We start from the raw sequence: 15245 nt of genomic DNA, 5'->3' as shown, positions 1-15245 counted from the left end.
TTCCTGAGTGAGAGGCCAAGGTCTGCTCCGCGTGAACTCTGGGCTGGACGGCCCCCACCTCGATGCACTTGCCGTTAGAATTAACGATGGCGTGAGTTATGCTTCGGGCGAAAGGCGTATTTATCGAGACTTGTTTATAGATCGTGGAATTCACGCTATCTTTAGCTCATTGCAGACAAGGAAAGAACCGTGACTTCTCCTGATGCCTGAGAAGCGTGGCATGGTTTGGGTTGCGGGCGTGGTATAGGGCGTGGGCGGTGCGGGTGACGTGTCGGGTGACTTCCTACGTTACCTGTGGCAGGACCCGAGGTCCGAAGAAGGTTTTGGTAAAAATCAGGACTGGCTCAGCCATTGGGGATTCCAGGGCCATGCTCTTGTGGACAACGCTCTGCCGCCAGGAAATAAGACAACGTTAAACCATGGTGATAGTCTTGAAGGAGAAAGGAGTCTCGAAAATTATTCGTGTAACGTGTGGGAGTGAAGCGTACTAGTTAGGGACAAGCTAAGCTGCTGTGACACGTAGACCCCAAAATGCAGAGGCTTAAACAGGAGGCTTACTTCTCTCTCACATATCACTCCGAAAATCGGCAGGGGACTCGGGCTGCTTTGCTCTATGAGGTCACTCAAGGTCCAAGACTGGCTGGTCAGCCTTTCCACCCTCTGTCGTGTCCCTCTCGGAGCCCAAGGTTGTTCCAGTCATTACGTTTTTCCCATTGGCGGGAAGGGACGACGAGAGTCCAGTGCAAATATCTTTAAGTAAATAATCTGGGCGTCACGCTCAGCACTCACGCATGTGCTGTTGGCGTGAACGTCATTACCCCTAGCTGCAAAGGAATCTGGGGGACGTATCGCTAGGAAAGCGTAAGTCCAGCTCAAACTGGCAGAGCAGAGTGGGATATTTCTGTTACAAAGAGGGAAAAAGGAAGAACAGATACTCGGGGGAGCGGGCAGTTAATTTCGCCATGCGGCTGACGGCAGTTCTGCTCTCCCCGCGTAAAGACCAGCCCCCCGGGCTGCCCAAACGGCGTTCGGAGTCGGACGGGGCGGGGTGTCTTCCGAAAGCACTCCGAGGACGTCTCCCCAGCCTCGTCGTCGGCGAGCGTCTGAAAGGGCAGTTTTATGATGAGCCTACTTCTGTCCCTTGATTGCATCCGATAAAAATAGATCGAACGTGCACTGAATGTACCTCTTTGCTTTCTGAACTGCTGTAGCTCAACCCAACTGGATTCAAAAGATAAATGACATCCACGTGGCCATCGAAGACAACGTCTTTTGGGAATGTAAAGCCAGCGGAAGACCCCGACCCACGTACAGGTGGCTGAGAAATGGGGAGCCGCTGTCCACTCAGGTGAGCAAACTGATGGTGAGTGCGCTGCATGTTGACTCTCACGTCTAATGTGGCCTCGTTGCTACGGAAACAGGAAAACAATGAGCTGTTTCCAAAATAATATGCAACCGAAAGCCATTAGTACCGGAAGAAGCACAGGTGAGCTCAGGTGGCCACCTGCACGCGGATCCGGTGCCTCAGCCTCTCTGCTGGGCTTTGTCCTCACAGGTCAGTACCTCTGGCTTTGCAGCCGGGCACTTACGCAGGTCTGGAAGGTGTGCCTGTGCTCAGCGCAGATTTGCGTGTGCTGTAGACTCCAGCGAGCCAGCGAGCTAACCCCCCGGGCACCCACACTCGCCTCGCACTGTGGCGTGGCCAGTCCTGTCGCAGAGACTTCTGGCCGACAGGGTGCAGCTCGTTCACCATCCAGACCCCCGCTCTGCCTCAAACGTGCGAGAACGACACATCCAAACACGGGGTCGGCATCTCCGATGCAACAGAAATAGAACAAAAGCAAAGAGAGGTGACGGGGGCTGGGGGCACCAGCCCGAGGGCCTGGGAGCAGGCAGTGGTGACCAGGAGCTCACAGGGGACACGTCCTCTCCAGAGACAGGGCGCAGTGCTTTTGGAGGTAAGGCTCTGGTTGGAGGCCCCCCCACACCTATTGCCACCCAATGATAGAAGCCGCCGTACTGCTGCCTGGCCATGTAGGACTCTGCTGCAAGAGAGTCAGAAAGCCCAGGGCCTGTCCCCCATCTGCCCTGGGACAGGAGCCGCCAGAGCTGCCGGGACCCTAGAGAAGCCAGTGGCCCAGGGAACGAGGCGAAGTAGCCGCAGAACCGCTAACCAGGGGAAAAGTCGAACAAGCAAAAGTGACTCCTTTTCTCAGGAAGCCTGCAAACCAGCACTCCGAGCCGTATGCAAAATTTATTTTCCAGAGCGATAACCACCTATAGAACGGTCTGACAAAGAAATAGGGATAAGTCTATTTGCCATGCTCAGAGAGATAAAGGAGCCATGTCCGTAAAAATAAACAAGATACTTTGAAACGATAAGCAGACAGAGCTTTTAAAGGACCAAATGGAAATCTTAGAAACACATAACCGTGAAATAAAAATTCTACTGAGGCCGCATTTTGTGAGGAGATGGGATGAGTTATAATAATAGTCACAAAGACTTTGGAAGGTGTTCGTAAACGATTTTAAGAAATGCTGACCCATCCCGCCCTCCAAACGCGTCGTCTCGTGGGACTGTCACAAGGGACCTTGTGAGTAAATGCTGCTGTTCTGCCCGTGTTATAAACAAGGAACCTGACTGGTGCATAAAATGGTCCTGACTGAGCAGTTTGCCTCGGATCTCGTCGTTTGTGACTAGGGGAGCCGGAACCCAGACACTGAACGTCCGCAGCCCGCGGAGCCGCCAGGCTTGCAGGAACATGATTCCGGGACAGCCACGGGGAGGACGTGCTAGGGAGGCAGAGGGGGCGTGAAAAGCATAAAGGCTCTTTGAAAATATTTCAAGAATTGCTGTCTTTGGGTTTTCCAAAATCAGGCTCTGAGCAGAGGTGTGTGTGCAGCAGGTGTGTGTGCAGCGGGTGAGTGTGCAGCAGGTCTGTGTGCAGCAGGTGAGCATGCAGCGGGGTGAGCGTGCAGCGGGTATGCATGCAGTGGGTGAGTGTGCATGCAGCAGGTGTGTGTGCAATGGGTGAGTGTGCACGCAGCAGGTGTGTGTGCAGTGGGTAAGTGTGCATGCAGTGGGTGAGCAGGCAGCAGGTGTGTGTGCAATGGGTGAGTGCATGCAGCAGGTGTGTGTGCAATGGGTAAGTGCATGCAGTGGGTGAGTGTGCAGCAGGTGTGCGTCAGAGGGTGAGTGCAGCAGGTATGTGTGCAGTGGGTGTGCGTGCCGTGGGTGAGTGTGCAGTGGGTGAGTGTGCAGTGGGTGTGCGTGCAGCGGGTGTGCATGCAGTGGGTGAGTGTGCAGGTTGTATTTCCCACCCCCTCACTTCCCCATCCCCCGCCCCCGCCCCCGGGCAGCAGAAAGCCTTAGAGTAGAAAAGCATTTAAAATTTTAAGTTCATCTATTTAGAGAGCATATTAATCTGAATGCTTTCACTACTAAATCAATGAGAACTCAAGGGAGTCGGTCCTACAATTTAGATTCCATTTTCCAGTTGATGTACGGGTTATTCCGTGTAGCATCTGACCTGCCACAAAAGTAGCTGACAGATAAATAGATTGTGTTATGAAAATTGCTTCTCTGATGGCTATTTTCTTCCCATTAAACCCCTCTGATAAAACACGCAGCAAAACTGCCCGAAGGTCTCGGTCGCAGGAGGTCACCGTTCTGTGTTTCTCTCTTGTTTCACAGGACAGAATTCAGATCGAGCAGGGGACGCTGAACATAACCGTGGTGGGCCTCGCGGATGCGGGCATGTACCAGTGCGTGGCCGAGAACAGACACGGCGTCATCTTCTCCAGCGCCGAGCTCAGCGTTATCGGTGAGTATGCTGGAAAGAGATACGTCAGCCAGTAGACACTCTTTAAGTCGGTAAACTAACACGGGCTTGGCCCAGCGTAAACGCCCGATGCAGGAGACAGGAGAAAGGGGTCTTTAGGCCAGACAGATTGCTGGAGACACACGTACCGCGTTCTACGGATGGCGAGCCTCCCCCTCGCCCCCGGCTGGGCTGACCTCTGTCTGCAAACCCGCCGGCTCCCACTCCACCACAGGCCCCTCCCACGTGCTGTGCCCTGCTGCCTGCGGTGCTCCACCTGCCCCTCGTCCTTGCCTCTGACGGCCTCTGGCCGGCGCCTAGGCCAGCTCCCCCCTATGCAGGTTGTCACACTGCCTCTTCACCCTGCTCATGACAGACACCACCACTGCCTTTTCCTCATGTGTGCGACTTCCCCGTCCTTTCCTCCCCATGGCCTTAAGAGCCTGCGGCGTCCAGGACCACGTTGGATGTGAGCCACCAGTGGGCACTTCAGGATTAATACAACATAGGATGCACTCGGTAAACATTGACCGAATTAGGAATGAATGGGTGTGTTTGGTGATCGAGGAGTCGAGAGACTTAAAAAAATGAATTATCGAATTAAGTAAATACATCATCGAAAGTATAGGTTAAGTGGATTGACAAACCTGCGGGCATTAAGAACGACACAAACATCCCGGCCGCCAACTTGCACGTGTCCCATAGAGGAACCTTGACTCTGACTTCAGAAGTGATGTGAAGTATCTGAGCAGTAGTTCTTAGGGGGAGCCGATTCCACAAATCCTGCCTGTTTCTTCTGCGGAGGCTTTCTGTGCCTGGCACGTAGATCTTACGTGTATAGACAGGTGCTCCAAATAGAATGTCCTTCCACCCCGAGCACAAGGAAGGGAAAACAAGGAAGGGAAAGCTCCCGTGACAGTTTCTCTCACCGAGCTCGTTCGCCTGGATCAGCATCCATTAAAGACAAGCTCTGTGAGGGTTCACGGGACCTCAGCCTTCCCGCAAGAGGCCTAGGGACATTCTGTGCTTCTGGCATGTTCGGCTTGGTGCGGCCGACTGTAAGCGTGAGCTTTTAGGAAGCCTAAACGTACACACCTCCTCCCCCTGACAGTTGTTGGAACAATCATTTCAACTTCCTCCAGGATGAGGCCGGTGCTCCATCCTGCCCAGGCCGGATCGGATTGTTGGTAGTGGGAACTGACTCCCGGCCCGCAGTTCACCGTGGCCGATCGTGTAGGATTTTCTGCGGAAAGAAGCATGTTCTCTTTTAAACATTATGCCAGCTAGTTAGCAGAACACTTAAAACTGAGGCTGAGGGGCCTAATGAATGAATCACGGGGTTCTAAAACCATCTGGGTGAGCGCTTGCCAATTTACAAGTCTGGGGACTCCATTATAATTTTAAAAGATTTTTTTAGGTCCCTTTGTTACAATTTGATTGTAAGGAGCAACCACAAATCATGGGATAAAATCATGGGGTATAGATCCAGGATAATTACAGCCCCGAAAGTAGAACCTGAAGTGAGAAAGGCTATTGAATGATTTTTCTGTAGAGCGCCGACCACAGCTAGAAGTAACAGTGTATATGAAATCTATGCGTTAGAACAGTATCTAGTCGATGTGTCTACTCTAACGGACAGATGAGATGGAACAGGTTAAAACGACTCTGCACAGCCTTCCCCAGATACTTCCCCTTCCCCCCGCCCGGGGTTCAAGGCTGGTGAGTTGGGGATCACTACTTCAGCTTTGATACTCAGAGGGTCATTTCAGATCATCTGCAGTTGGAACTAATTCCGAATGAAATTTGATCCGAGTTCCTCAGTCGCCAGGGTCAGCACGGGAGAGCAGTGGCGATGTTATCAAACCTGAGACGTTATCAAACCACCTGGTCTCAGCCGAGTTGAATGTGAGCACAGTGAGGCGCATCAGGAAGAGACACAGGCCAAACCGCTAACAATAGCCAGGCTTCCAGGAGTCCAGGGGCCGGAGGTTGGCCAGCGGCCTGGGCCGGCCAGCTGGGCCTTGGACAGCCGTTTATATTTGGACAGAGAGAAAAGAATGCGGGGAATATTCCAGATCAGAGCGCAGCGGCCTGAACAGCGGCTCAAAGTTGTGAAACGTCTGGATAGTTTGTTGCACATAGAGAATCCTGAATTATTCTTCAAAAAAAATTGATGCAGATACATAAAGCGTATGGGCCAAGCACACAGTCGAAAGAAGAAAATGAAAGTTTAATTAAGGACTAATTTTAGAGAATCTCGACTAACAAGCTTAGATGTTCCCTCTGTAATATACCATCTCCCTTCCCCCCAAAATCACATTAACACCCTCCGAGTGAACAGAAGGGCAGGTAAGTGTTGAATGAGTGGCTCTCTGGAGCCCATAATAAGAATACGCCTGACTGTTTAAAAATGCACGTACATTTGCATCGTTCCCTTGGGTGAGCTATAATAAGGTCGTAGTCCACGAGCCACTGTGTTTCTTACAGAACAGCCTTGACTCCTTTGTATCAAGTAACCGATTTGACGTTACCTGTATTAGGATCCTGGTGAAGTCGATGTCAACAAAGAAACAAGATACTTCAGTATAAGGAAGAAAAAAAAAGGGCTGGGTCGAGCTATCGATCAGCTACCAGGACCCGCTAGTGCTAGAGAGGAAGTCCCTCTCGTGAAGGGCGACAGCCCCGAAGGCGTGACTGGCAGATGGTCGGGAGCAGATGTGGTGGACTTCTCCCTTGGCCTCGTCCTTGTGTGTCCTGTCTGGAATTTAACGTGCATGTAACATAATCTATATTCGACGGATCGAAACTGCTAAATAATTTAGCTGGGTGATTTACTCGCCGGATGGAGGGGGCCACAGAGAGACTGCTAGCTTAGCGTCAGCCTGGTTCTGGGCACATCGGGTAGGGGCGTCCCCATTAGTGACTGAACCCGTCGCCGTTCACGGCTTAGTGTTCCTCAAGGCAGCTGTCCCCAGGCCTTTTCTCGTGTCCTTCCGCGGGTCGTGGGTGGGGTTCTCCTGGGTGGCGCACTCCTGGGGCATTCGCTCTCCCTCTCACGAAGGGATACTGGAACTGGAGTGAAGAGGGGCTTAGAATCGTGAGGAAACGCGAACCTTCTATAAAAACTTAATTAGAAGTTAGGTATTTCATTGGTTAAGAAAATAACTTTCCGAATGCACTGTTTCTGTTCACGTTTAATGCTTGAGTCCACTTAGATGATCGTATTGGCTTCGCCAGGGTGGGGGCGGAGGGGCTGCTGATGGAGTCGCCAGGCTTGAGATTTTCTGTGATGCTTATGTGATGTGTCACCACAGGGTAGGGAGAGAAGAGCTAAGTTCCCAAAAGCAGAGACAGGGACGCAGGCACCTGTGAGTCAGTGCGGGACCGTCCTCCAGGAAAGCCTGTGAGAGGGAGAAGGTGTGTGTGGGGAGCAGGTAGCTGAGTAAGGGCTCAGCTCAGGTGAAGCCCAGCTGCAGCTCGTCCTGTGGGGACACCTGGAGCAGCTTGCAGTTATCCCCACCTGACGCTGGCTTTTTTTTTTTTTAATCTCATATTGTCTGCCGGTGAGGAGAGAGTAGCAATGTCACTATGGGGTGGGGGTGGGGGTGGGGAAATGCAGCACAACCTCCTAATCAATTCCCCCAGAGAAGGGGCCAGCCAGAGGGGGTGAGCGTCCAGCACTCACGGCAGCCGAGGCCAGGACAAAGAGTCCGGGGAGGTCCCCACCCCCCACCTTCCCCACAGGGGACGAGTAACTGTGCCAGACCAAGATACTTGGTGACTTCGTCCAGCTGACCTGGGTCCTCAAAGAGCACCTGATTTTGAAATGTGACGAACTGTCTCCAAGAGCAGGGGGCGTCTTCCCCGGGGTCTTTGGAGTGTGGCCTGACTTTGCCAGGACCACGTAGTGGAACAGAGTAGCTTTGCCCTGAGATTTCTGTTCAGTGGCTCCGTGTCATAGGGACCGTGGGGTGGAGGACATCTGACCCTGGCAGGACACTCAACTACCATTAAGGGCCAATCAAAGTGAGGTGCAGGTTTGGGCGATTATCTGGTTAGTTTGGCATTTATCCAGATGGTTGGCTCGTGAGTTGGAACAACTCAGGGCTACAGTTATTTCACAGGGATGCTCATCTGTCATTTCTCAGCCGCCTCGTTGGGCCAGATTACGACATCATCGGATGTGCTGAGCATGATCAGCAGCCAGCGAGGGGACAAAGGTCTTTCTCACAAATGCCATCGTCTAGGCAGGAGCGTTACTTAAGTCGCCGTGAGCGGGGACTCTGTGCCTAGATCTCAGACTCGAGCTGGGTGTCTTCAGCCGAGTCGCAGGCCTTCAGTCACCAGTAGATTGAGGGCTCGCCTGCTCCCCTCCCCCTCAAAACTAAAAGAGATCCATGGGAAAGCTCCTCGTAGCCCGTCAGAGTTTCCTGCTGCCGGTAGCTGGTATTCATACCGGAAACGCATCATGTAGCAGCCACAAAACACACACGCACACAAAGACACACAGTCACACACACGCGCACACACACACACGTTTCTCCGGTTCTTGAATTTTGCCGCTGATTATAATCACATGGGCGCCTTGCAGGACGCCAGTGCCACACCCTTCTCCCTACCGGCTGCTCCGGTCTCTGGGCCCCGGACACCAGCATCCGTCTTCACAGCCGCCCAGGTGTGACCCCACCGACGAGAACAGCACAGGCTGGGAACTACCACTCCGATCAATTGGTCAGGTCGGAAGGCCCTCAAGTGTCCCCAAGGAGTCGCTCCTCCAGCCTGGCCGAGCACAGGTCGGGAGCCCCGCCCCCACGGTTCCGGCCGGGGCACTCTGGGCCAGTGACGGACAGTGTTCGGAAAGGGCCCCTGCTCCAAGACCACCCTGCGAGAACCTGTCCTGAAACAGGAAGTCGAGGCTGCGCGGGGCTTGGCCTTTGTCTTAGTTGAGTACAGCCTGCCCACAGTTAGGCTTCGGATCGGGATCAGAGGAGGCGTGCCAGGCTCAGGGACCGCGGCCCTGGCCGAAGGACCCGCCCCAGCGAGATGGTGAGCAGGACCAGGCGCCCAGGGGGGCTTCATAGGCCACCATGTGAGTTCTGGGCTGAGGTGTGGCTTGGCAGGGCTCTGGGCATCAAGCCAACGGGGTGGGGGGGAGATGTCGAAATCTTAGGGATAAACATAATGACAGCTCCTTACATCAGTGTCCCCCCAGAGCAAGCCCCGCAGTGAGTTAGAGTTTAACATGGAGCTCAAGAAGGCGGCCCCGAGCGTCAATGCCACATGCGGCCTTAGAGCCGAAGTCTCTGCGCCTCCCGCGGCAGGGCTAGAAAGCATGATGCATGCCGAAGCCCGTCCTGCACCCGAGGGCGTTTCCACTGCACCCTCCTTTAAAGGCGGGGCCGGGAGGAAATTCTGTCTTCTAGCAAAATTATGTGTTTTTCTTTTATCAGCCAGTAAGAAATGTGCTCCTCTCCGTCCCTCTGCCCACCGTGCAGACCTGTCCGCTTTGACTTCCAAAAGTTCGTGGCTCATCGTTGCACTGAGTCTAGTAAGACTGTTTCCTCCCCTCCCTGCGCTGGTTTCAGCCTAAGAAAAATGTATTATTACTTTGTATCTTTTACCAGCATCCTCGCCAGTCTCTCAATTAGTGAATAAATATATGAAACGAAGTAACCGGTTTTCCCCTTTCACTACGTTGTGGCGACAAGTCGACTCATTTGACTCATTTTTATAGCCGAAGGCGCTTTAGCATCTGCATTCAAGAGTTAGCGTCAGTTTCCAGCTCTAACTAAGGCTTGTGCAGTTTACTTGGAGATCTCTTCAAACTCAGATTCTGACTCCAGGTTTGGGGTGGAGCCAGAAATTCTGAGGGTCGGGCAAGGTCCCAGGTGATCACCAGCGCTCCAGCTGTGCCAATCACACTTTCCGTGGCGAAAGTCATCAGCTGCAGATTCGCAGGTCCCTCTCGGGGCGGGTAGAGCTGAGAAGCGGATACAGTTAACAGGCTCCTCCAGCTGAGGCGTATGAGCAGTTAGGTTTGGGTGCCGCGGATCTAGGATCTTCTTTGCGGGTCCTCTCGCTCCCCAAGCTCACGTTGTCACAGTGGAGCCGTTTTCTAAGCTGTGAAGTCGAGTAGGGGTTTGGGGGAGGGGTCTGTGGGTTTGAGCGCCCGGCCCCCGCTCTGCCTGTGTCTCGTCGTTGAACTGGTATTGACGTAGCCTGTGTCAGTCACGGAGCCCGTTCCCACCGGAAGCAGAGCATTTGCAGCGGCAGCATCCCAGCTTAATCTCCCCCACCGACGCCCCAACTGGGCACAGACAGCGGCTCTTCTAGGCTCCTGATGACGTCGTGTGTACTTAATGCAGAGCAGGTTGCTTTCAATGAAGCCTGGGGAATGTGGTTGAAATGAGCAAAGGGGCGACCTGTGTGTTCTCTTTGCACGTCGGACGGCTTCGCTGCGTGCCTTGTGAGGGACGGTGGCAAGCGGATGTCACCGCTGGGCCGCATGCGCATTGTTCACCCACGCTGCGGTGTTTCTCTCCAGACCGTGCGTCCAGAGCAGGGCGTAACCGAAGCCCTCCAGCCGCCTGGTGCCTGGGTCACAAAGCCTCGGGGAGCAGATCCTGTGAAGATGATGAACCGAGCAAAGGAGTCGGAAGGGAGTCGAAGCTCCCTTTTCCTTGGCGTGGGGTTGTTTGGCTGGGGGCACCTGGGGAGGAGGGAGGAGAAGCTCGTATGGCCTCAGAGACGGGCATGGATCTGGGGGCCTTCGGGTCCTGCTCCCTTCTGCTAAGCATGTGTTTGGAGGGTGGGCGCAGGCAGGGCTGGAGCCAGCGCATCCTGGCAGAAGCCCGGTCTGTGCACCCTAACACGGCGGTTGAGGATAAGTAAACGGCATTCAGTGACTTCTGGTTGGTAGCTTGAAATGGGCTGCGATGGGGGAGCATTTACACCACAGAAGTTGATAAGCTCTAAAAACCAAGTTGTTTGGGGTTTCGTTAGTTGTTAAACATGTACAGTCCCACCAGCCAAGCGGCTTCAGTGTAAACAGCCCAGATTGCGTCCCTTGGGTAATTCTGTCTCGTTAGACTGAAGTCCTCCTCCAGAGAGGACGGGGTACTCAGACGGGGAAGTTCAAGAAGCCTTGTACGCGCCCACTCGGCGGGAGAAAGGGGGTGTGCTGCGCAGGCAAAGCATTGTGGGAGGGGACTTTGCTGCCTTGAATTCCCGAGTCCTCTCCCACCACCTACATGAACTCACAAATATCAATTAAACATCTCCTGCATGCAGAGCACTGCGCTAGCTCCAGGGGCTACACAGACCCAGACCGTAGTTTACACCTTCTAGAGACTGATGAACGAGTAGTGGCTAAAAACGAGGGCCCCACGTCCTCACCGCCGGCAGAGAGAACTCCAGGATTCTCTCTGCTACAGCCTGAGGCTCCTGTTCCCTCCACAAGTGACTCTCTCTCCTGACAAAGTGACCCCATGAAACCTGGCATCGCAATGCCACCCCCTGCCCATCTGACGAAGGACACTAACTTCCGTGAGTGTTTAGGACGGTGTACCAAATATAACGGGATATCACCATTTTGGAATGACATAAGGTCACTGTGCTTACAGGTGTTTTCAAATGCGTAGCCTCATTTTCTGTGTATCGATAGGGTAGCCCAAGGGGATGAGCAGGGGGTCAGCAGCTCAAGCCCCACCTAACGCATTACATAAAAATGATTTTCATCAACACGCTAATTGTCGCGTAAGAAACGATGTCCCGAAATGACTTTAAAACGGTTTTCCTGGAAGAGGCGGAAAAGTTTTCAGCCGTGTCTACACAATTAATTTTTGGCTTTTCAACCCTTTTATGAAAAGCAAAAGGGTGACGTGTGACCACGCGCGTCGGCAGAGATGGTGCGCGAGATCTTGAGATGGTCCCAGGGCTCAGGCGTTTGTCAGTGGCCGCCGTGCCCGAGCAGCGACATTCAGGACGAATGTCTCGTCTGGACCGGGATGGGCGAGATACTAGCTCCGGCAGGAAGGAGGGGCGGAGCATCACTGCACCAGAATATTATGCTGAGTGAAAAAAAAGAAAAAGCAAACCTCCGGCTGGTCCCGTACTGTGTCCTCCGCATACGGCACGTTCTCCAAGGGCTGCACTGTACGGGGGGAGACAGGCTGGGCGGCCCCAGAGACGAAGTGGCCACGAGGGTCACCTGGTCTCGGTGGAAGGGCCCAGCGTCTCGATTTCATCCGAGGCAGGTGTCCGTCTGCGATGGAGCAGCGAGAGCTGTGCGCGCCCGAGGCAGCGACCTGCGGTCCGTGTTTCGAGGTGGCGCTCTGCTCGCACAGGACGCGACCTTTGGGAGCAGCTGCGCGAAGGAGGCACTGGGCCTCTCTGCGTTGTCTCTGCAGCTGGCTGTGGATCTGTAATTATTTAAAAATAAAGAGGGTTTTGTTTCATTTTTTTCACGCAAAGATGTACTTTTGGGCGCCGAGGAGTTTTGCAGGATAAAGTCCCCTCGTGATGGCGGCGGTGGGGGCGACGGTAGTAGAAATCGCAGACGGGAGCATCGGGTCTGAAGCACGTACTCTGGGCCAGTACTGGGCTGAGGACTTCACGTCCAGTCCCCGTATTACGTCACGTTCAGAACCACCCTGCGGCTGTAGATACTATGGCTTCTGTTTCCTTATAACTTCCCGACGGGACGGGAGCTGCGGGAACAGGGCCGTTCAGTGAGAGGCCAAGACAGGCGGGGTTTGCAGTTTTGCTCAGCGTCTCCGTGTGAATGTCGCCCCCGATCAGAGGGGGCTAATTTCGAATTTGACATTGGACCTAGAAAGAAAATGTCCGCTGTACCCAGACTTCCAGTGGTCTCCCCAGAGAGCCAGCAGAAGCTCGGGGTTTTAAAATCTGATACAAGCGTCACCTCCTCGGTGGCGGAAGTATCTGAATGAATGCATCCTCCTAGGTGTATGTTTAGGGAACTAGGAGGTACCAGGTAAAGATCATAGATAAAGGTTAACATAACAGGAAATTCTGAATTTCTAAAACAGCCAGCCTTAATAGTCTCCAACAACTGGCAATGTTCCCGGTGATGTTTCTTTAGACTAACCAATGGACCCGATATGCTTAACTATGCTTTCCTCTTAAATAATAGCGTAAAACTTCCCAGATGGGACTGCCACTGCGGATGCAGGGAGGAAGTCACCATCCGTACTGTCTCTTGAGAAACGATACTAAGGCACAAAACTTTGGCCGTCAGGGATTCTGTCAGCCACTTAAAATACTCTTGACGCGTGACCAAGAGTCATGTCATTAAGTGCAAACCAACAGGTGAGAATTGCAGAGAGGGCTTCTCTCAGCCAGGAGCACGTCACCGACAGCGTAAAATCGATGTATTAAAGGTCACTGATCAACACTCCCAAGTAGCCTTTCCCACGTGGGAAAGGTCCTATGGTGCGACTCATTCCAACACTGGGGGCGCAGCGCCCCCCTAGTCGTTCACATAAGAAACGCCACCTCCAAGTGCATCAGGGTGAGCAGACGAGGTGCCCTGTGTCCGAGCTGCTCGCAGACTCCAGCAGGTAGTTCAACAACCGGCCTATCTTTTCTGAACTATTAGGAATTTTGTCGAGTTTCACCTTTGGTGTGTGCTAACTTTTTAAGTGCCAGCAAAGGTTGGGTTCTAATGGTGCCCTGCTGGGGACCTCCCCCAGAACTCGCTGTGAATGTCACATTCACAAGCCTCCTTCCACGTTTCCCACAAGCTGCTCCGGGGCCGGTGTTTGGGAAACAGAATCATCGTGGGGTCCAGGCAGGGAGAAGCGTCATCCCATAAGATTAAGGGCATTTCAGGTGCGGCAGATGGTCACAAAGTGGCAGAATGTGAAGAAAGCCACTAATGGGCCGCGCGTTCAAAACCCGGTGGAATTCTGACCATTTTGCCTTCGAAGACACTGCAGCGTTGGGTGGCAACTGGTCGGTTCGCAGGGTAAGATAACACCAAGTTATTAAGCAAATTAAATAAACAGGGAAAAGATTTGAATGTGTAATTCCATCTTTATTAGTGAAAGGTATTCAAAGCCAGTCTCATCTCTAGAATGCGCAAAAGATAATGTGCACGTAAATGCTACAGGAGAATGCTTTGGAAATGGGGACGTGTGTTTTCCGCCTTCTGTGTGGCTGACCCGACGCTATTTCAAATCCCATAAAAGCAATATGTGGTTTTCGACAAATATATCCTTGTGTTCTGCAGTTTGATTTATGTAAACTCATTTCAGATGCAAGTGCAGAATCCTTCCTGAGCAGATGAGAAAAATGTCGGCCTGAAGTGAAGAAAATATATGTGTGTGGAGAGAGATAGTTTTAAGAAAGGAGTTTTATATGATAAAGATTTGTAACTCTATTTCACACACACAAAAATCCTTTTAAAAAAAACTTCTAGAGTTGATTTTTTTTTTTTTTACATTAATGTGTCAATTCAGGCTTTTACCTAAAATGAGAACGAGTCTGTTTTGTCACAGGAAACTTTCCACCTTGCGAGTTAGCAGAGACGGGTCGGTACCTCGGGGAACAACGGCAGCATAACATGGGTGCCGGCGTTGGTCATGTGCTTCCAGCTGCAGCCAGCAGTCACGGGGCCCCCTAACTCACCAACACGGCCAGCAAGGCCGAAACACACCGGCCACGGTCCCCACCGGCCACCATCTTCCCCTCGGGTCCGTTTGGCCGTGAACTCTTAACAGCGCCCTGCCCACAGTGTTTCTCCCAGTCTGTGAGCCGTTTGTGTGTCCTCCACAGGTCACCGACCTCAACTCTTCCTTCTTCCAAACACTGCGTGCACACGCACGCACGCACGCACGCACGCACGCACGCCCTGCATTTTTGTGGTATGTAACAGGAATTCCCCTTGCCTCTTTAACCATGGTCACAGATTTTCCAGGACGATCGTTTTTGTTAGCGTTCTCTTTACGTAAATATTGAGTAGGTCTGTCCTGACCCCGTCTTCTCTATAACCCTGTAACTTTTATTATGTGATTGGCAGATCATCCCAGGAATGTATTGGTCCCATAATAGCACAAGCGTCTATACTTGCACTGTACTTATTAACGGCACCCGCAGAATAACCCCGATGTAGCGACGCCCTCACGAATCCTAGGTACACAGAAGGAGGCACCCATTGCCTCCTGATTCGCTTGCTTAATTTCCCCTTCGCAAAGTAAAACCAGCCCCGTGTGTGCATCGCCCGCTAACAAGCAACCCTCCCATCTTTATCTCCTTTAAGTGCTTCCACAGTGAAAGTACTTAATAAAGATTTAACTTGCTTCCGCTGCAGCTCGTTGTGTTTGCTTTTTAATTATTACCCTGTGGTCTGGGTCCTTGTAAGAAATCGACCCTTGTCTCCCTACCCATAGACAGGCGCGTGCT

At 52.7% G+C, this 15245-nt stretch overlaps 1 protein-coding gene across 1 annotated transcript in view; it reads left to right on the top strand.

Moving 5' to 3' along the window:
- The window catches only part of CNTN4 (contactin 4), a 250257-nt gene that overhangs the window by 124957 nt on the left and 110055 nt on the right, over positions 1 to 15245 (top strand). The window contains exons 11-12 of the mRNA XM_006909198.1: positions 1212 to 1348; positions 3695 to 3824. Of these exons, the coding sequence (XP_006909260.1) occupies positions 1212 to 1348; positions 3695 to 3824 (267 nt within the window). The remainder of the gene's footprint in view (positions 1 to 1211; positions 1349 to 3694; positions 3825 to 15245) is intronic.

The sequence above is a fragment of the Pteropus alecto genome, unplaced genomic scaffold (assembly GCF_000325575.1).
Source record: "Pteropus alecto unplaced genomic scaffold, ASM32557v1 scaffold53, whole genome shotgun sequence".
Taxonomy (NCBI): domain Eukaryota; kingdom Metazoa; phylum Chordata; class Mammalia; order Chiroptera; family Pteropodidae; genus Pteropus; species Pteropus alecto.
Note: the sequence above shows the minus strand (reverse complement) of the source record. Positions and strands in the feature narration are given on the sequence as shown.